At 44.2% G+C, this 22329-nt stretch overlaps 1 protein-coding gene across 4 annotated transcripts in view; it reads right to left on the bottom strand.

Annotated features, from left to right (window-relative positions):
- acsf2 (acyl-CoA synthetase family member 2) overlaps positions 1–21766 on the bottom strand; it is a 980331-nt gene extending 958565 nt beyond the window's left edge. Inside the window, exon 1 of one of the 4 annotated variants that reach the window (XM_059948994.1) lies at positions 20730–21766. In XM_059948994.1, the coding sequence (XP_059804977.1) occupies positions 20730–20848 (119 nt within the window). In that variant the 5' untranslated portion in view covers positions 20849–21766. The remainder of the gene's footprint in view (positions 1–20729) is intronic. The other 3 variants (XM_059948995.1, XM_059948996.1, XM_059948993.1) reach the window with 3 other exon arrangements.
- Between the last annotated feature and the right edge of the window lie 563 nt (positions 21767–22329).

Genomic DNA, 22329 nt, shown 5'->3' with positions numbered 1-22329 from the left:
CTCGACCAAAGCACCCCACACCAGCTCGCAAGGTCAATGATGGACATCCTGATGGAGGGGGGGCAGGACAAGCTGCATGTTTGACACGGGCAGCACGGAGAGTTTTGTTGACCCGGACACGGTGCAACACTGCGGACTTGTGATACGGCCGGTAAGCCAGAGGGTCACGATGGCTTCTGGGTCGCGTACAACAGACATCTGGGGGGGTTGTGTAGCGACATTGGTGGTGCAGGGCACAGAATATCGAGACTTTACATTACTGGTCATGCCTCAACTGTGTGCCCCTGTGCTATTGCGACTCGACTTCCAGAGCCATCTCGAAAGTGTGACAATGGAGTATGACGGGCCCCTCCCACCACTCACTGGCAGAAGTCCTTTTTCATGGGAATTCGTCACATATCCCGCTACTGACCACACACACGCACACACACACACACACACACACACACACACACACACACACACACACACACACACACACACACACACACACACACACACACACACACACACACACACACCGACCCACACACCGACCCAACACCATGCCGACAGCTGCGCTACCGACACCACTTCCAGCCTCTCCACCCTCAAGATCCCTCCCCCACCGCTGTTCGCCAACCTGACCCCCGACTGTAAACCTGTGGCAACTAAAAGCAGGAGGTACACGCGGGGGACAGGGCCTTCATTCAGTCAGAGGTGCAGTGACTGCTCAGGGAGGGGATCATTGAGCCAAGCGCTAGTCCTTGGAGGGCCCAGGTGGTTGTTGCTTGGACCGGGCAGAAAAATAGGATGGTGGTGGACTATAGTCAAACCATCAATAGGTTCACGCAGCTTGACACGTACCCCCTACCCCGCATCGCGGATATGGTCAACCAGATAGCTCAGTACAAGGTGTACTCGACAATAGATCTGAAATCCGCTTATCACCAGCTCCCCATCCTCCCAGAGGACCGCCCCTACACCGCCTTCGAGGCGGGCGGCAGGCTCTATCACTTCCTGCGCATCCCCTTCAGTGTCACGAATGGTGTCTCTGTCTTCCAGAGGGAAATGGACCAGATGGTGGACCAGTACCAACTGAAGGCCACATTTCTCTATCTGGATAACATCACCATCTGTGGTCACGACTGGCAGGATCACAACGCCAACCTCCAGTGATTTTTCCAAGTGGCCAAAGCTCTTAACCTCACCTATAACAGGGACAAGTGTGTGTTCGGAACCACCCGACTTGCTATCCTTGGGTGTGTCGTGGAGAACGGGGTCATTGGCCTTGATCCAGACCGTATGCGCCCCCTGTTAGAACTCCCTCTTCCCACCACCCTCAGAGCCCTCAGACGGTGCCTGGGCTTCTTTTCCTATTACGCACAATGGGTCCCCCATTACGCAGACAAGGCCCGCCCCCGGTCAAGTCTACCACATTTCCCCTCTCAGCCGAGGCCTGCGCGGCCTTCAGCCGCATTAAAGGGGACATTGCCAAAGCAGCAATGCATGCGGTGGACGAGATCATTCCCTTCCAAGTAGAGAGTGACGCCTCCGACTTCACGCTGGCTGCTATCCTCAATCAGGAAGGCAGGCCAGTTGTATTCTTCTCTCGTACCCTTCAAGGCCCTGAAATTTGGCACTCCGCGGTGGAGAAAGAAGCCCAGGCCATAGTGGAAGCTATTAGGCACTGGAGGCACTATCTCACCAGCAAAAGGTTCACCTTGCTGACCGACCAACGCTCAGTTGCGTTCATGTTCAGCAACCGACAGCAGGGCAAAATCAAAAATGATAAAATTTTGCGGTGGAGAATCGAACTCTCCACCTACAACTATGATATCCTGTACCGGCCTGGAAGACTCAATGAGCCCCCTGATGCCCTATCACAGGGAGTGTGTGCCAGCGTGCAGCTCGACCGGCTATACACCTTCCATGTAGATCTTTGCCACCCGGGGGTCACCCGATTTTTCCATTTCATGAAAGCCCGGAACCTGCCTTACTCCCTTGAGGAAATCAGGATGATGACCAGGGACTGCCAAGTCTGCGCTGAGTGCAAACCGCACTTCTACCAACTTGAAAAGGCACAGCTAATCAAGGCCACCCGCCCGTTTGAGCAACTGAGTGGTGACTTTAAGGGCCCCCTTCCCTCCACCGACTGCAGTGTGTACTTTCTTAGCGTAATTGACGAATACTTGCGGTTCCCCTTTGCCATCCCCTGCCCCGACACCACTGCCATGTCCGTCATAAAAGCCCTGCGCCAGCTCTTCACTCTGTTCGGATATCCCTGCTATATCCACACTGATAGAGGGTCCTCCTTTATGAGTGGCGAGCCATGCTGGTACCTGCTAGCTAGGGGCATTGCTACTAGTAGGACCACAAGCTATAATCCCCGGGGAAATGGACAGGTGGAGAGGGAGAATGCCACAGTGTGGAAGGCCACACTCTTAGCCCTTAGGTCAAAGGGATTGCTGGTCTCTCATTGGCAGGAGATCAGCAATTTCTGCAATTTTAAGACTCTCTGGAAAACTTGGACTCTCAACTTCAAATACTTCAGCGGACTACAACTCGAGTCGAGACTGAGCATGATCTATTCAAGCAAACTATTAACGATCAAGGAATGAAGATATCTTCAATGGAAAAGAAAATTAATGAAATTACCTCGAAACTATCTAAAACGAACAAAAGAATGGTTGATTTAGATAGTAGAGGGTGTCGGAGGAATCTGCGTATTCTGGGACTGCCTAAAAATACTGAAGCTGGCGATCTGTTAAAATTCTCCTCAGATATGCTGTATTCACTTTTCAATGAGACCCTTGAAACTAGACCCTTAATTGACAGAGCTCACAGAATTCCATTTTTTCAGCGTTTAGCCGAATTACGTCCTCGAGCAGTTGTACTTTCTTTGCATTATTACACGACTAAAGAAGCTATTATTCGGGAAGCAAGAAAGAAACGGAAATTATTCTTCAATTCAACACAAGTTCGTATAGATGAAGATTATTCACCCGAAATTTTTGCCAAAAGGAAGAAATATCAAGAAGTTATGAGTGAAATGTATAAATTAAATTTAAATCCCTCCCTTCACTTTCCAGCAAAGCTGATAATTTTTCCTGAAAAATCTCAATCATTGAGGATCTACTCTCCTCAGGAGAGATGGGAGTATATTAAAAACTTTAAAGTTAAGCCTACTGAATAAAATATTAAAGTTACTCCTGTTACGAAATCCCGTAACTGGATCACTTACCAGCAAAGATAGAGAGGTCCGTTGAAGTCTGATGGTACTATTTTTAAAAGTCTTTATTTATAAAGAGGCACAAAAATAAGATTAATACAAACATTCAGATAATATACGTCATCACTACTCAATCTCAAAGCGCGGGTATAATAATAACCATCAATAAGAAACAGCTCGATCGTTTGTCTAGGGGATAATATATTGTCCGAAGGAAATATAAAAGTCACTCAGTTCCTGCAGGCTTCAGCCTTTTGGGACCGCTGGGTTTTCACTTGTTGGAGAGAGAGAGATTTGTGAGAAAAGAAACTTGCCTGGGTCTTTTATGAAGCAAATCCGTTGAGTCAGGGGAGCGGGCTTCCCCGTTGTTAGCTAAAAGCTGGTTTCCGTGGTTCCAGCCACCGATTCCAGCCATAGAATCAAACGCACGTGGCTACCTTCAAATGGCTTCCCGCTACTACAGGATCATTAGCATTTCTTCTGGTGCGTCTGAAGGGGTTGTTCCCCCAGACCCTCTTTTATACTTCCTCACGGGGTCTCAGATGTCAATCAGGTGGGGATGATGCAATCTCTCTCTCAACCAGCCCACTTTGCCCGAGGGCTTGCACGTAGCATCGTCCCCAATCCACAAACGTGGTCTCCAGGAGACAATGGTCAATGTCGCGTTATCTTCCATCGCCAGGGAACGAGGAATCCGGCACGTCTCTCTCCCATTTCCTGGGTCTACTGACCCCCTCCCCCAACTAGTGCTCTTGTGATTCTCACAAAGGAGGGGGCTGCGGGCATAACACTCCGATTACTCAATAGGCAATTTTGAATTATCTGCTGGATGAGTTGTTTGTGGAGCTTTTGAGTTAAGTACAAGTTATACCTTTTCATTCTCTGGTATGGGACGTGGTCGATTTAATTTTTTCTTTATTTTATTAATAATTAGTACATATATAACTGTCTTGTAGGGAACCTTTATAGTATTGTACGTTAGTGGTCCATGTAGGACCTGTTGTGTATTAACCTTCTTATTTCTTTTATTTGCTTCAATACTTATAGCTTTAGGTCTGTTTTACATATATACTCATTTACTTTTCTTTTTCAAGAGAAAGAATATTGTTTATAACATTATTTGCCTGGATTTATTCCTTCTTTTGAATATATGTTTAAGCTACTTTAGCTGATTCTAAGATGGCCGTTGTTGATTATGTTTTTATTGATGTTAGACATAACATTATAGTAGTTGAATTCTGTTTGTGCCTTTTGTTATGGCTATTTTCCGTGGGATTTTTGCTTTTTATTACTATACGGAGCTGCAAGATGGAGAACAGGGTTAAGATGATTAGTTAGCATGGGACCAGCCTATCGGTTCCTTTATTTCACTCTATTGTGTGGGGGGTGTGGTGAACTACATGTACCTGTCTGGACACAGCCCTCTGCTGACTGCTCCTGTGGCTCCTCCCACAGACCCCTGTATAAAGGAGATTGAGGTGAACTACATATACCTGTCTGGACACAGCCCTCTGCTGACTGCTCCTGTGGCTCCTCCCACAGTAAATGCGTCACTCCTTTTGGTTTAATCTGTACATGCGTAACATTTCTTTTATACAATATTAAACATGGATGTTAATAAAATCAATATAATATCTTGGAATTGGAACGGCGTCAATCATCCCATTAAGCATAAAAAGATTTTTAAGAAATGCTAATATTATTTTTGCACAAGAAAATCATACACGAAAACAGGACGAGGACAGGTTTTTTTGCTTTTGGAAAGGGCCTCTTTTTCACTCGCTGTCAGATAGTAAAACAAGAGGCGTTTCTATATTTCTTAGTTCCAAAATCCCTTTTGTACACCTTAATACTACTACTGATTTGATTGGAAGATATTTAATTGTTACTGGTTTATTATGCGGTCAAAAGGTAGCTCTGGTGTGTGTATACGCAACTAATGCAGATAACTCTGATTTTTTTAAGAAACTTTTTCAGAGTTCTGATCATGGGTGGTGACTTTAATTGTTGTTTAAATCCGGTGATTGACAGGTCATCAACCAATCCGTCGCTTCCAAATAAAGCGGCAGCCTGTATTAACTCTTTTTTATTAGAATATGGCCTTGTCGATATTTGGAGATATAAACACCCCAACAATAAAGATTCCTCTTTTTTCTCACACGTCCATCACAAATATTCCAGAATTGATTACTTTTTTTTAGATACACGTCTGTTAAACTCCGTTGTTGAATGTGCGTATGACATCATTGTGCTTTCAGATCACGCGCCTTTAAAGTTAACCCTTAAGTTTCTGGATAGATTTTTGAAAATCTCACAGTGGAGATTGAACACCGTTTTGTTACAGGATCCAGCTTTTGTTAATTTTATTAAGGAGCAAATTTCTATATTTTTTGAATTTAATACAACTGAAGGAATGTCAAATCTAGTTGTATGGGACACCTTAAAATCTTTTCTTAGGGGACAGATAATCTCATATTTAGCAGCCTTGAGAAAGAAAACTAAAGTGGAATTGTCAGTGCTTATTAATAAAATTAAACAGATAGATAAAGCATTTTCAGTTAAACCTACTGAAGACCTATATAAAGAAAGGGTCGAACTTCAATCACAGTATGATTTACTTCTGACCTTTCCCATTGAACAGCAAATTCTTAAATCTAAAAGTTTATTTTATATACCTGGGGAAAAATCTGCTAAACTTTTAGCGGGTCAGTTAAAGGCTGGGATGGTCAGAAGACAGATTTTAAAAATTCGCTGACCAAATAGAACAGAAACTTTAGATCCTTATGAAATTAATAAGATATTTATGGTCTTTTATTCTAATCTTTATAAATCTGAATTCTCTGATAGTACTATGACTATGAATAAATTTTTGCAAAGGTTAAACATACCCCAGATTTCAATTCAAGATGTCCATATGTTAGATGCACCTATTAAACAAGAGGAGATAGCCAAGGCTATATCCTCTTTGCAATTAGGTAAAGCTCTGGGACCTGATGGTTATACGGTAGAATTTTACAAGACCTTTCATGAAATGCTTATACCACATCTTCATCAAACGTTTACTGACTCTACATCCTCTGGGAGCCTTCCTAAAACTTTTTATGAAGCACTAATTTCATTGATTCCAAAAAAAGAAAAAGACTCACTGGAATTTGTATCCTATAGACCTATTTCTTTACTGAATGTAGATTTCAAAATTCTCTCTAAGATTCTAGCAAATAGGCTTGAGACTGTCTTGCCTAATGTTATCTCAAATGATCAAACAGGATTTATTAAAAATAGGTATTCACATTTTAATATTCAAAGATTATCAAATATCATTTATTCTCCCTCAGCCAAAGAATCGGAATGTATTGTATCTCTGGATAAGGTGGAGTGGCTTTATCTATTCCAGGTTTTGAAGAGGTTTAATTTTGGTCCAGGAATTATTTCCTGGATTAAATTGATTTATCATGCTGCGGTTCTAACTAATAATCAAAAGTCTCCTTACTTTAGATTATATGGAGGTACCCGTCAGGGTTGTCCCCTTTATTATTTAATTTGGCTTTAGAACCACTTGCTATTGCTCTTAGGGATTCTAATTCTGTGCAGGGTATTAGGAGAGAGGATAAATTACATAAGGTTTCGTTATACGCGGATGATTTATTAGTTTACATTTCAAATCCTAAGAAATTTATTCCTTCTATGTTATCTATAATTATGGAATATGGTACTTTTTCTGGATATAAACTTAATTTACATAAAAGTGAATTATTTCCTATTAATAATTATTCTGATTATTATGATCAAATACCTTTTAATATTGCCAAAAACCATTTTACTTACCTTTGGTATCAAAATTACAAAAAATTTTAAAGACCTATATAGGTATAAATTTTTCCCTTTAGTTGAATATACTCAACAGGCGCTTTCTAAATGGTCACCTATGTCGCTGTCATTGAGAGGTCAAATAAATGCTATAAAAATGGTTATCCTACTGAAATTTTTATATATATTTCAAGCAGTTCCCTCTTTTGTTCCAAAAACATTTTTTGATAAAATAGATTCTTTGATTTTATCTTATGTTTGGAATAGTAAAGGCCGTAGAGTGAATAAACTTTTATTGCAAAAATCAAAAAAAGATGGAGGGCTGGCTTTACCAAACTTTAGATTCTATTATTGGGCAATTAATATTTGTTATACTACTTTTTGGATTTATGATATAGATGACCAAGATCGCCCTTCATGGTTACAGCTGGAGGAAAACTCAGGACTGGGGTTTTCATTAGCTTCTTTATTAGGAGCTCCTCTTCCCTTTTCACTCTCCAGAATAGGTAGACAAGCTCTTAACCCTATTGTTAAACATACTTTAAAAATTTGGCTTCAATTTCATAGATTTTTTGAATTAAATGATTTTTTACTTTCTAGTAATATTTATTCTAATTTCTTTTTTAAACCATCAACTTTGGATAAGGCTTTTTTTAACATGGAAAATTAAGGGAATTAAAACTTTTTTAGATTTGTTTTTACAAGACTGTTTAATGTCTTTTTCACAGTTAATGGATAAATATGATATCTCTAATACAAATTTTTTCAGGTATTTACAGGTTAGGAATTTCTTACATGATTTTTTACCGAATTACCCCTTGGCCTGCTCTTCAAATTTGGTTTATGTTATTTTTCCATTTAAACCTTTTCAATAACGATTAATAACTATCATTCATAAACAGTTAATGAATGCTCGCATGTCGCCTAACGACGTACCTGGGAAGTAGAACTTCAACATTCACTCTCAGATAATCAATGGAGTAAAATTTATTATTTAGTCAATAATTCATCTATCTGTGCATGCCATATCTTAATTCAGTTTGAGATAGTACATAGGGCCCATATGTCTAAAGATAAATTGGCACATATTTTTTCTAATATAAGCCCTATTTGTGACAGATGTAACACAGAAATGGCTACTCTAACCCATATGTTTTGGTCATGTGTAAGTTTAAATAATTTTTGGAGGGATGTGTTTGGAATATTATCTAAAGTTATAGATATGGATGTTCAACCTAATCCACTTACAGCAATTTTTGGGATTATTCCAGAGGAAGCAAGCAAAGTGTTTGCTTCCGCCCAACATGTGATAGCTTTTTCAACTTTACTGGCTAGTATTGGAGTATAAAAATATTATGGAGTATAAAACTTGTATCGTTTGCTGTGTAACTAGTCAGTCTGCTATGCATGTACCCAATTTAGTAGAATGAAGTCTTAGGAATGTAGAAGACAATGGTATGTTAATGAGAAGGTAGCTAAGAGATGTAGATTAGAACATGATTAAGCCAATTGATAGGAACAATATGGACGTGTAGTACGTGTAGTATGCAACTATAGATCGATTACATATGCTAATACAACTGGACAAATACTATAAAAAATGCTGTGTCCATAGATCGGTGGGCAATCAGCGACTAGCTCAATGACCATCTCAGCTTTGATTTGCAAATTAAAGTTTAACCCTTCTTGAAGAATCTTCTGCGTCTCTTGGTCATTTACGAGGCACAAAAAACCACAACACTAGGAGAGCTATTTTGCTACATTGGAAAGAATCTAACCCACCTACTGTTTTCTATTGGCTCTCCTCCAGTATGTCATGTCTAAGCTTGGAGAAAATTAGAAGGCAGACATTTGATACATCCTTTAATTTTGAACAAGTCTAGTGACCTTTTATTCAATATTTTCACTTGATTAAATTTATTTATTTTAATCTCTTCGGGGAAAATCCTTATCCATGAAGGTTCGGAGATGACTGGAAGGATGTGTTTTCTCTCTCTGTTTTTTTCGAATTTTATCCTCAATTGGACTGCCCAATCTTTCTTTTTCTTTCCTTTTTTTTGTTTTTTGTTTCAGTTTAGTTAGTGGGTTTTTTTCCTTATTAATAAAATTTCCAATCTTTTTCTCTTATGATTGTTATGAGGAGTTGTAGTTTTTTTGGACTATTGTATATATAACAGCAAAATATTTTACTTATTTGATTTTGATCATTTATACTTTTTGTTTTTACTATTGCTGTTTATATGCCTTTTATATTATCTACTCGTTAAACTCCTCTTCCAATTTGTATATTCTTTATTTGAAAATCAATAAAAAGATTGAAAAATGAAAATAAAGGCTCTTCACTCTGTTCAGATACCCATGCTATATCCACAGTGACAGGGGGTGCTTGTTTATGAGTGACAAGCTGCACCAATACCTGCTGGGGAGGGGTATTGCAACTAGTAGGACCACGAGCTATAATCCCCGGGGAAATGGACAGGTGGAGAGGGAGAATGCCACGGTGTGGAAGGCCACACTCTTAGCCCTTAGGACAAAGGGATTGCCGGTCTCTCAATGGCAGGAGGTCCTCCCCAAGGCACTCCACTCCATCCGCTCCCTGTTATGCACGTCCACCAATGCCACCCCTCATGAGTGACTCTTTTCTTTTCCCAGAAAGTCAACCACTAGGACCACCCTACCGGCTTGGCTGACGTCCCCAGGGCTAGTGTTGCTCCAGAAACATGCGCGGAGCAATAAATACTCCCCAATGGTCGAGAGGGTTCACCTACTTCATGCGAACCCCCAGTATGCCAACGTGGTCTTACCGGATGGGCGGGAGGACACGGTCTTCGTCCGCGACCTGGCGCCTGCAGGAGCACCAGACCCCACCCCGAACACTCCCTGGTAACTATGAACCCTGTACCCACCGATATATATATCCATGAGACACCGTGCACTCCAAGCCCTACACAGCCCATACCGGGTGCGACGCACACGCATGAAGGATCACTGACGCCTAGTGGGCTGACACCTCCAGTCAGGCCGGAACCAGCACAACCACCGTCTCCGGTGCAATCACCACCGGCACCTGTGCAATCACAGCCAGTGCTACGTAGATCGCAGCGACAGATTCGACCACCTGATAGACTTAACCTGTAAATATACTTGTAAGAAACTTCGCCCCATGTGGACTCTCTTTTAAAACAAAGGGGGGGGGGTGATTGTGGTGAACTACATATACCTGACTGGACACGCCCCCCCCCCGCTGACTGCTCCTGTGGCTCCTCCCACAGACCCCGGTATAAAGGCGATTGTGGTGAACTACATATACCTGACTGGACACGCCCCTGCTGACTGCTCCTGTGGCTCCTCCCACAGACCCCGGTATAAAGGTGATTGTGGTGAACTACATATACCTGACTGGTCACGTCCCCCCGCTGACTGCTCCTGTGGCTCCTCCCACAGACCCCTGTATAAAGGCGATTGAGGTGAACTACATATACCTGACTGGTCACGCCCCCCCCCGCTGACTGCTCCTGTGGCTCCTCCCACAGACCCCGGTATAAAGGCGATTGAGGTGAACTACATATACCTGACTGGACACGCCCCTCTGCTGACTGCTCCTGTGGCTCCTCCCACAGACCCCGGTATAAAGGTGATTCCTCCCACAGTCATCCAGCATGGATGTGCTCCGTTTTACTGATAATTAAAGCCTTTCAATATTTACTCTACTTCCAGTCTTTTGGAGTTATTGATAGTGCATCAGGGTCTTAGTTGTAGCCAGCAGGGTGAGTATCAGTGCATTAAGGACACAGAATCAAAAAGGATAGCAAATACAGCACTCAAAAGTGTTATATCTCAATGCATGGAGTATGAGAAATGAGGTGGATGATCTTGTTGCAATATTATAGATTGCCAGGTATGATGTTGTGACCATCACTGAATTGTGGCTGAAGGATGGTTGTAGTTGGGAGCTGAATGTCCAAGGTTACACATTGTATCGGAGGGATAGGAAGGTAGGCAGAGGGGGTGGTGTGGCTCTACTGGTGAAGAATGGTATCAAATCAGTAGAAAGATGTGACATAGGATTGGAAGATGTTGAATCCTTGTGGGTCGAGTTAAGAAACTGCAAGGGTAAAAGGACATTGATGGCAGATATGTACAGGCCTCCCAACAGTGACTGGGAGGTGGGCCACAGGTTACAGTAGGAAATAGAAAAGGCGAGTCAAAAGGGCAATGTATAGTAGTCATGGGAGATTTTAACATGCAGGTCGATTGGGAAAATCAGGTTGGTAATGGATCTCAAGAGAGTGAGTTTGTTGAATGCCTAATAAATGGCTTTTTAGAGCAATTTGTTGCTGAGCCTACTAGGGGATCAACTATACTGGGTTGGGTGTTGTGTAATTAACTGGAGGAGATGAGGGAGCTTAAGGTAAAGGAACCCTTAGGAACCAGTGATCACAATATGATTGAGTTCAACTTGAAATTTGATAGGGAGAAAGTAAAGCTTGACGTAGCAGTATTTCAGTGGAGTGAGGGAAATTACAGTGGTGTGAGGGAGGAGTTGGCCAAAGTAAATTGGAAGGAGATGCTGGCAGGGATGTCAGCAGAGCAGAAATGGTGTGTGTTTCTGGGGGAAAAGAGGCAGGTGCAGGACATGTATATTCTAAAAATGAAGAAATACTCAAATGGTAAAATAGTACAACTGTGGCTGACAAGGGAAGTCAAAACTATTATAAAAGCAAAACAAAGGGTAATCAACATAGCTAAAATTAACAGGAAGATAGAGGATTTGAAAAATTTTAAAAACCTACAGAGAGCAACTAAAATATCATTAGAAGGGAAAAAATGAAATATGAAAGCAAGCTAGCAAATAATATCAAAGTGGATTGTAAAAGTTTTTTTTAAGTTAAAAATAAAAGAGAAATGAGAGTGGACGTAGAGCTGCTAGAAAATGAGGCAGTAGAAATAATAACGGGGGACAAGGAGATGGCTGATGAACTAAATGAGTATTTTGCATCAGTCTTCACTGTGGAGGACACTAGCAGTGTGCCTGATGTGGTAGTGTGTGAAGAAAGAGAAGTGAGTGCAGTTACTGTTACAAGAGAGAAGGTGCTCAAAAAGCTGGAAGACCTAAAGGTACAAAAGTCACCCAGAGCAGAGGATCTGCACCCTAGGGTTCTGAATGAGATACTGTTACAGGTTGTGGTGGCATTAGAAATGATCTTGAGTGTACCAGGGTATACGTGCTATCGTAGAGACAGAAATATGGGAAGAGGGGGTGGGGTGGCCCTGTTGGTGAGGAATGAGATTCAGTCCTTAGCAAGGGGTGACTTGGGAACAGGGGAAGTAGAGTCTGTGTGGATTGAGCTGAGGAACAGTAAGGGTAAAAAGACCCTAATGGGTGTTGTGTACAGGCCCCCAAACAGTAGCGTGGATATTGGGAACAAGTTGATTAGGGAGTTAACATTGGCATGTGCTAAAGGTAATGTAGTCGTTATGGGAGATTTCAACATGCAGGTGGACTGGGAGAATCAGGTAGGTGCTGGACCCCAGGATAGGGAGTTTGCGGAGTGTCTAAGGGATGTATTTTTGGAACAGCTTGTGCTTGAGCCAACCAGGAACGAGGCTATTTTGGACTTGGTGATGTGTAATGAACAGGAATTGATGTGATCTTGAAGTAAAGGAGCCATTAGGAAGTAGTGATCATAACATGATAAGTTTTTATCTACAATTTGAGAGGGATAAGGGCAGATCAGAGGTGTCAGTGTTGCAATTAAATAAAGGAGACTATGGAGCCATGAGGGAAGAGCTGGCCAAAGTTAAATGGGCAGATGCCCTGGCAGGAAAGACAGTGGATCAGCAGTGGCAGATATTCTTGGGGATAATACAAAAGATGCAAATGCAGTTCATTCCAATGAGAAGAAGGCCAGGGTCATAAGATATCAGAGGAATTGAGACAGATTGACATTAGGAAAGAAACTGTGATGAGTAGACTGGTAGGACTGAAGGATAATAAATCCCCGGGTCCAGATGGTCTGCATCCGAGGGTTCTAAAAGAGGTGGCTCAGGAATGTTCCTTAGATTCAGGATCAGTTCCTGAAGATTGGAGAGTGGCTAATGTTATCCCACTTTTCAAGAAGGGAGGGAAGGAGAAAACGGAGAACTATCACCCTGTTAGCCTAACGTCAGTCGTGGGGAAGATGCTTGAGTCCATTATTAAGGACGAAATAGTGGCACATCTTGATGGCAGTAAAAGAATTAGGCCGAGCCAGCATCGATTTACCAAGGGCAAATCATGCTTGACTAATCTGTTGGAGTTTTTTGAGGGTGTAACAGGGATGTTAGATGAGGGTAAGCCAGTGGATGTTGTGTACCTAGATTTTCAGAAGGCATTCGATAAGGTGCCACATAGGAGATTGGTGAGTAAAATCAGAGCTCATGGCATTGGGGGCAGGGTTTCAACATGGATAGAAAACTGGTTGGCAGATAGAAAGCAAAGGGTAGCAGTGAATGGGTGTTTCTCGGACTGGCTGGAGGTGACTAGTGGGGTACCACAGGGCTCTGTATTGGGACCACAGCTCTTTACGATTTATGTCAACGATTTAGATGAGGGCATTGAAAACCATATCAGCAAGTTTGCTGACGATACTAAACTGGGTGGCAGTGTGACATGCGAAGAGGACGTTAGGAGAATACAGGGAGACTTGGATAGGCTGGGTGAGTGGGCAGATATCATTCAATGTGAATAAATGTGAAGTTATCCACTTTGGAAGCAGGAACAAGAGGGCAGAGTATTGTCTGAACGGTGTAGAGTCAGGTAAGGGAGAAATGCAAAGAGACCTAGGAGTCCTAGTTCATCAGTCAATGAAGGTGAATGAGCAAGTGCAACAGGCAGTGAAGAGGGCAAATGGAATGTTGGCCTTTATTACAAGGGGAATTGAGTACAAGAGCAAGGATGTCCTTTTGCATTTGTACAGGGCCCTGGTGAGACCACACCTGGAATATTGTGTACAGTTTTGGTCTCCAGGTTTAAGGAAGGACATTCTGGCAATTGAGGAAGTGCAGCGTAGATTCACTAGGTTGATTCCTGGGACGGCAGGGCTGTCTTACGCAGGGAGATTGGAGAGATTGGGCTTGTAAACGCTGGAATTGAGGAGATTGAGAGGGGATCTGATTGAAACGTTTAAGATAATTAAAGGATTTGATAGGATTGAGGCAGGAAATATGTTCCAGATGTTGGGAGAGTCCAGTACCAGAGGGCATGGATTGAGAATAAGAGGTCAGTTATTTAAAACAGAGTTGAGAAAGAGCTTCTTCTCCCAGAGAGTTGTGGAGGTGTGGAATGCACTGCCTCGGAAGACGGTGGAGGCCAATTCTCTGGATGCTTTCAAGAAGGAGCTGGATAGATATCTGATGGATAGGGGAATCAAGGGATATGGGGACAAGGCAGGGACTGGGTATTGATAGTGAATGATCAGCCATGATCTCAGAATGGCGGTGCAGACTCGAGGGGCCGAATGGTCTACTTCTGCACCTATTGTCTATAAAAACAATTGGACTCTGGGATGTTGCCAGAGGACTGGAAAATTGCAAATGTTACTCCATTCTTCAAAAAGGGAGGAAGGCAGCAGAAAGGAAACAGGTTTGCACTAAAAACTAGACCAGACTACTTTTCTGTCTTATTTCCTCACAATGAGGGCTTGTGGTTACCTTCCTAATTACATGTTTTGTCTCTGTGTTGAAATTCTGCTGCTGCACAGCAAGTCTCAAATTGCATTTCATCTGATCCACTATCAAACTGTGCCTAGATCGCATTGCCTGAAATCTCTCTAACCATCACTTAATCTTATAATAGCTTTACCTGCTAATCTGTAGCTTCAGTGAACAGACTGCAGGTGCTGGAGTATAGGACAAAGCACAGAATGACGAAACACCTCAGTATTTATGCAGACAGTAAGAGAAAACCAATGTTTTGGGTCAAGACCCTGTATCAGAACAGAGGGGGAGGAGAAAAGATGACTATATGGAGCAGTTTGAGGGAGATGTTGGACAGAGGCTGGTAGGTGAGGGGGTGGGAAAACATTGGGGCAGGTTGGTTTATACCACTGAGTTGTGGGTTGCTCCAGTGGAACGTGAGGGGTTGAGAGGTGAGACTGCTCGGTGTGCAAGTGAGCCAAGTCAAAATTATAGGAAACTGCTTGGTTTCCCTCCAACTTCAACTGGTTTTCCAAATTTAGTATGTTCTAGACTGCCCTTTATTATTAGACTGCCACTGGTGAGTGGTCTTCCACAGGGCTCACTGCAGACCAGCAGTGACCCTTCCTTCACATACCTGGCATAGGGCACAGGGCCAGCCAACGAGCACGACATCTCAAGCACTCGGCAGTATGAGAGTACACTAATCAATGGTCAGTAGCTTATCCGATTGATCAGGTTTTAAGTTCATGTAAGGGTCAGCCAACATTAAATCATTTTGTTAACTACAAAGATGGATTGCACATGAGTCTTTCTACAGAATTTCCTTCTTTCACCTTTATTCTGGATGACATGAAGACAGGTCACCAGAATAAACTCATCTCCATCAGACACCGTACTGGCTCAAGGACAGTTTGTATCTTGCTGTTATACAACTAGTAAATGGACATCTTATACAGTAAAATGGAATTTTAACCTCACCATCTACCTCATTATAGCCTTGCACCTTGTCTACCTGTAATCCACTTTGCTTTTCTATGTGGCAATCTATTCTGTATGTTATTATTGTTAACTCCTTGTATACATTAATGTACAGATGTGATGAAATAGCTTACAGGGATGGCAAGCAAAACAGCTTTCTCAATGTTTTCAATACGAGAGACAATAATAATCCTTTGGTTGTTGCAACCTCTTTGTTCTGAGTGTTCTCTCTGCCTGTATGTTGACCTTGATTTACCTGTTTATCTTGATTGTTCTGGTTTTTGCTACTCAATGGATATCACAGCGCACACAGAACTTGGTCTGTTGCCCACTGGATGTTTTATTATTTCTTGTACCATTCTCTATAAATTCCAGTGACTGTTGTATGGATATTTTTTTAAAAACTCAGTAGTTACTGAGATACTCAAACCACCCTGTCTGGCACACACTATCAGTGCATGGTTGAAGGCAGTAAAATCACATTCCTTCCCCATTCTGATGTTTGGTCTGAAACCCTTGACCACGTCTGCACACCTTCATGCATTGAGTTGCAGTCACGCGATTGGCATTTGGATGAACAAGGTGGTGTACGGACATATCTAACATGGCCACTGGGTTTATGTGCACCTATTCTGAACACCCACAAGACACCAGATTATGCTTAACCTTCACCCTGAACAAACAATTCTTAATAAGTTTCTTCCTCTAACCTGTCGGTAATCACATACTTGTTCTGAGAAAACAGCTGCAGAAATTAATCTAGCAGAAAGGGACTTCCCATTTTCACACGAGAAGATTCCTTGGCTCCAACGTCAGCCTGACCTCATTGCTGTGTACTCTTCCCTCCCCGCAGGAACACCGTCCCTTCCAATTACTGGGCATACATCCTTCCAATGTCTCGCTTGAGAAATTAAAAATTATAAATCTGAAATGGAGAGATAAAATACTGGAAGCATCTGATAGTACCTGTGGGGACAAAAGCTATTGTGGGCATCGTGGGGGTGTGGGAGACAGGAAGCGGGTGAGTGAGAGAACGTGGGGGTGGGGGGATTGTGTTGGGGAGAGCATGCGCATGGGGGTGTGTGTGGGGGGAGAGAGGGCAGAAGGGTGTGGGGGGAGAGGGCAGAAGGGTGTGGGGGGGGGGAGAGAGTTGGGGGGGGTCTATCACACCCATAATGTTATATCTTGTAGTTCAGGCCATTAAGTTTCCATCTTCAATGGAAGGACCAAACATGCACAATTTGGGCTGTGACCCTGAAAATATCAGTAACAACCCTAAAGCTGAAGTGAAGCCACTGCTAAGGCTTTGGTGCTTTGTATTGCTGCGGTTATGGTGCCGTGTCAAATAACAGGGACTGACATCTGTGGGTGATCAGAGTTACCGTGTTCATTGGGATTTGCATGTTTTCCATAAACACTCTGGCAATGCACCATGTTTACTAGTTTTATCTGACAGTCATTAAGTATTTCAAACAGTTTAATGAGTGCCTTGATACTTTGACCCTCATCTGTGAGTTATCTTTTTACTGGGTTTTTGGTCTGAAAATAGCTGCATTTCTTTCCACACTAACAACATTGCATTTTGGTTTATGTATTTCCATTCATTCTATAATGACACAGCAGTTTGTTATTATCATGGAAAAATCCAAAGCATGTCTAATTATTCCTGTCACCCATTCTCTACCGATTCATTCCCCCAGACACTGGGAATCCACCCATCTGCACACTGAAACATGCAGTTTTAACGGTGTACCTGTGTCTCTGAACGGGGGATAAAACAGGCACGTGAAAAGGGTAATGCTATGACAGTCATAGGTGATTCCAATATGCAAGTAGACTGAGAAAATCAGGTTGGTGTTAGATCGGAAGAGTGGAAAGTTATAGAATCCCTATGAAATGGATTTTTAGAGCACGCTGATGGAAAGGCACTCAGTCGAACTGCAGGGAGAATTTGGAAGGTGCAGGATAGGTACAGTCCAAAGGTGAAGGGTTATTCTAAAGGGAGGATGACACAACCGTGGCTGGAAAGGACAGCACAAAAAAGGAAAAAGGGCATACAATAGGGTAAACTTTTTAAAATATACCGTCTTTCTGTTTTTGCACTTTTTAAAATCTATTCAATATAAGTAATTGATTTACTTGTTTATGTATTATTATTTTAGTTTTGTTATTTTTTTCTTTGCTAGATTATGTATTGCATTGAACTGCTGCTGCTAAGTTAACAAATTTCATGTCACATGCCAGTGATAATAAACCTGATTCTGATTCTGACAAATCAGTGAGAAGTTAGAAGATTGAGAAGCCGTTAAAAAACTTAAGGCTTTTTGTAGTTGCCTTCAAGAGAGAAAAGATGAAATATGAAGGTAAGCTAGCCAATAATATAAGAGAGGCAAGAGCGGATATTGGGCCACTGGAAAATGATGATGGAGGTAGGAATGGGGACAAAGAAACAGCAGGCAAAAATGTGTCAGTCTTCACTGACATTGCTGTGTGGATCCAGAACTGGCTTGCCCACAGAGGGCAAAGTGTGGTTGTAGACGGGTCATATTCTGCATGGAGGTTAGTGACCAGTGGTGTGCCTCAGGGATCTGTTCTGGGACCCCTACTTTTCGTGGGATGGGTTAGTAAGTTTGCTGATGACACAAAGGTTGGAGGTGTTGTGGATAGTGTGGAGGGCTGTCAGAGGTGACACTGGGATATTGATAGGATGCAAAACTGGGCTGAGAAGTGACAGATGGAGTTCAGCCCCAATAAATGTGAGGTGATTCATTTTGGTTGGTCAAAAATGATGGCAGAATATTGTATTGATGGTAAGACTTTTGGCAGTGTGAGGGATCAGAGGGATCTTGAGGTCCGAGTCCATAGGACGCTCAAAGCAGCTGTGCAGGTTGACTCTGTGGTTAACAAGGTGTACAGTGTTTTGGCCTTCGTCAATCGTAGAATTGAATTTAGGAGTCGAGAGGTAATGTTGCAGCTATATAGGACCCTGGTCAGACCCCACTTGGAGTATTGTGCTCAGTTCTGGTCACCTCACTACAGGAAGGATGGGGAAGCCATAGAAAGGGTGCAGAGGAGATTTACAAGGATGTTGCCCAGATTGGGGAGCATGCCTTATGAGAACAGGTTGAGTGAACTCAGCCTCTTCTCCTTGGAGCGACGGAGGATGAGAGGTGACCCGATAGAGGTGTATAAGATGAAGAGAGGCATTGATCCTGTGGATAGTCAGAGGCTTTTTCCCAGGGTTGAAATGGTTGCCACAAGAGGACACAGGTTTAAGGTGCTGGGGAGTGGGTACAGAGGAGATGTCAGGGGTAAGTTTGTTACTCAGAGAGTGGTGAGTGTGCGGAATGGGCTGCTGGCAGTGGTGGTGGAGGCGGATACGATAGGGTATTGGTCACCAACCTTTTGAAGCCCAAGATCCCCTACCTCAGCCTTACTGAAAGGCAAGATCGATCCCAGATTGATTAGTTACACGCACGCGCACAGGGCAGAAAAGACCGGAAGTAAAACCCCGCAACCCAGAAGTAGAAATAATGTTTGTACACCAACCAGGGGTCACCACCCTTTTTTTGCACTGCGGACCGGTTTAATATTGACAATATTCTTGCAGACTGGCCGACGGGGTGGGGGGGGGGCGGTGTTAAACATGACCAGAATACAACAATACTCAAAGCAGGTTCCTTATGTTCTGTCTATTCCGCAATTTAGTTTTCGCAGCTCTTGGCACTTAGCTTCTGTCCCGCTTGCTCACGTTTTTTCTGCTGAAAAAACTCAACGGGTTTGTCTTTTAAGTGCAGGGTGATTGGATTCAAGGTACCGAAGCAGTTTTGTGTGCTTCATTGCCTCATTAGACAACCTCCGGGCCCGAACTCCAGCCTCTCGCCCGCCCGCCGCCAGACGCCTTGGCCAGGTGCGTCTGGTCGTGGGTGGGGTGAGAGGACAAGGTCAGGGCCGGAGGTCCCCGTGCCGGGGCTGCGGCGGTCGCAGTCCGGACAGAGCGACCCAGTGAGCGAGGGGTGCATTAGGACGTGTGCCCACCCCCCTTGTAGGATCTATCGGCCGACAAAAGTTTGTTTCGGTAGATCGCAGTGAGGTAAGCGGCTCTGCTAGTTACGGAACCCTGAGCCCGAATTAGGTCGTCTGCTAATAGTTTAGCACCGGGTTCCCCACGAACATTCGGTGTGGTGAACAGATTCAGAGGCGGCACCCATCTGTCCGTGCTCCAAGCCAGTAGCAACGGCGCTTCCCACCAGCTGCCCGCAACCAACCAGTGATCCCTAGCACGAGGGTGTCACTGCGTTTAGGCAACTGATGACCTCGCGCGCGTTCAACAGTGGGCGTGACAGGGAATGAGGAAAGGTGCAGCTGACTCGCAGCCCGGTGGTTGGGGACCACTGAAGTACACTGTGTAGTGCGTGGCGGGGGAGCTACACACATGCGCACTGGGCAGAAAGAACGGAACTAAAACCCCGCAACCCGGAAACAATCTCTCAACAGTATTTGTGTATTTATTGTTTTTTTTGGTATCTACTGGGAGAGACTCAAAGATCAACCAGTTGATCGCGATCGACGGGTTGGCAACCACTACGATAAGGTCTTTTAAGAGACTTTTGGATAGGTACATGGAGCTTAGAGACATTAGAGGGCTGTGGGTAAGCCTAGTAATTCCTAAGGTAAGGACATGTCTGGCACAACTTTGCGGGCCGAAGGGCCTGTATTGCGCTGCAGGTTTCCTATCTTTCACTATGGAAACCAGTGACTGAATGCCAGGAATTATCAGGGGGCAGAAGTGAGTATTTGCTAGTATTGACGAGACCAGTTGGACTTGGATGCAGCGATCACATGCGGGGAAAGCAGCTCGACAATAAGGGAAAACTGTGGATGCAGACTTTCTTAACGCAGCAATAATCTTGGGCTTCAGCCCGCAGCCCAGCCAACCAGTAAACAAAAGTTTTTCATTAACCGGATACCAATCCCCGGACCGTGTTGATCCAGTGCTCTGTTCGGCAGGTCATCCAGAGGTTTGAAAAGCCCGTATCCCTGCAGCCCTCACCTGCTCATCCGGCTGCTGTCGCCGTCGCGGAGGCGTGGAGTGAGCGCGGACCCCCGGCTCCAGTTCCAGCCCCCGGCCCCCGCGCCGTACCGTGCTCCGACGCCCCTCAGCATCGCCATGTCCCACCACGTCCCGGGGCAAACCGAAGTCTTGGCGTAGCTGCCGCTCGGACGATGGCTCCACCCACGCAGCCCCGAGAGGCGGAGGGATGAGTTCACGCACTGGAAAACACTTGCCAAAGTTTTCCCTAGTTCACTGTCCCTCAGCGAGTCAGCCGGACCTCGTGACCGAGCCGCAAGCTCGCCGAAGCAAGTGAAGGGCCTCCCAACTCTTCGCAAACTTCAGCTCCTCGATGGCGGGAGTGGGAAACTATTCAACCTCAGGCAAGGTCGAGAAGGCGAAGACAGGGCATTGAGTATTTAATCCTTAAATAATCTGAACATTCTCAGCTATATTGCTCGATTAACCATTCTTGTTCGTTTAAATCATCTTTCTCAATCGTTTTGCCCCAAGGGAACCGTTGAAATAATTTTCAGGTCTCAGGGAACCCCTGCGTAAAAATTACTGTATCTCCAGCTCGCGGTAGATACAGCGTGACCTGTAAATTGCAGATGTAATAATCCGAAAAATAATTCTAAATGCTCTTTTGAGTAGAGAATGAATTTTAGTCAACCTTTTTTGAAAATAATATCAGGTAGTTGAGTTTGTCCTATCTTTCTTGAAGTTCATTTCCCTCTCATTAACTTTAGAAACTCATCAGCTAACCATAATAAATGCAGGTTCTGATGCCCGGCCTCACTCTCAGGCTCAAACAGAGCAAATATTTCAAAAATTTCTTTTGCAAAATGATTTTTCCAAAGATTCAGTTATCTGTTAAATCCAAGAATGTTGTCACGAAAGTCGAAACATTTAGTCCAGGTGGTCAGCGTCTGGATCAGGGATCAGAGTCTGGAATTTACACAAGGGGGTCTGGATTGTGGGTCAGGATCGCAATTGTGGGTGTGGGTCGGGTCTGGAAAACACATCAGGGAGCCTGGACAGAACGTCTGGAGGTCTGGACAGTGGGTCGGGGGGATTGGACAGTACGTCTGGAGGTCTGGACAGTGGGTCGGGGGGATTGGACAGTACGTCCGGAGGTCTGGGGAGTGGGTCGGGGGGATTGGACAGTACGTCTGGAGGTCTGGACAGTGGGTCGGGGGGATTGGACAGTACGTCTGGAGGTCTGGGGAGTGGGTCGGGGGGATTGGACAGTACGTCTGGAGGTCTGGACAGTGGGTCGGGGGGATTGGACAGTACGTCCGGAGGTCTGGGGAGTGGGTCGGGGGGATTGGACAGTACGTCCGGAAGTCTGGGGAGCGGGTCGGGGGGATTGGACAGTACGTCCAGAGGTCTGGGGAGCGGGTCCGGGCGTCTGCACAGAACGTCAGGAGGTCTGGGGAGCAGGTCGGGGGGATTGGACAGTACGTCCGGAGGTCTGGGGAGTGGGTCGGGGGGATTGGACTGTACCTCCGGAGGTCTGGGGAGTCGGACGGGGGGATTGGACAGTACGTCCGTAGGACTGGAGAGTGGGTCGGGGGGATTGGACTGTACCTCCGGAGGT

This window comes from Hypanus sabinus, chromosome 23 (genome assembly GCF_030144855.1).
Source record: "Hypanus sabinus isolate sHypSab1 chromosome 23, sHypSab1.hap1, whole genome shotgun sequence".
Lineage (NCBI taxonomy): Eukaryota > Metazoa > Chordata > Chondrichthyes > Myliobatiformes > Dasyatidae > Hypanus > Hypanus sabinus.
The sequence above is the reverse complement of the archived record's forward strand: the minus strand, read 5'-3'. Positions and strand labels throughout refer to the sequence as shown.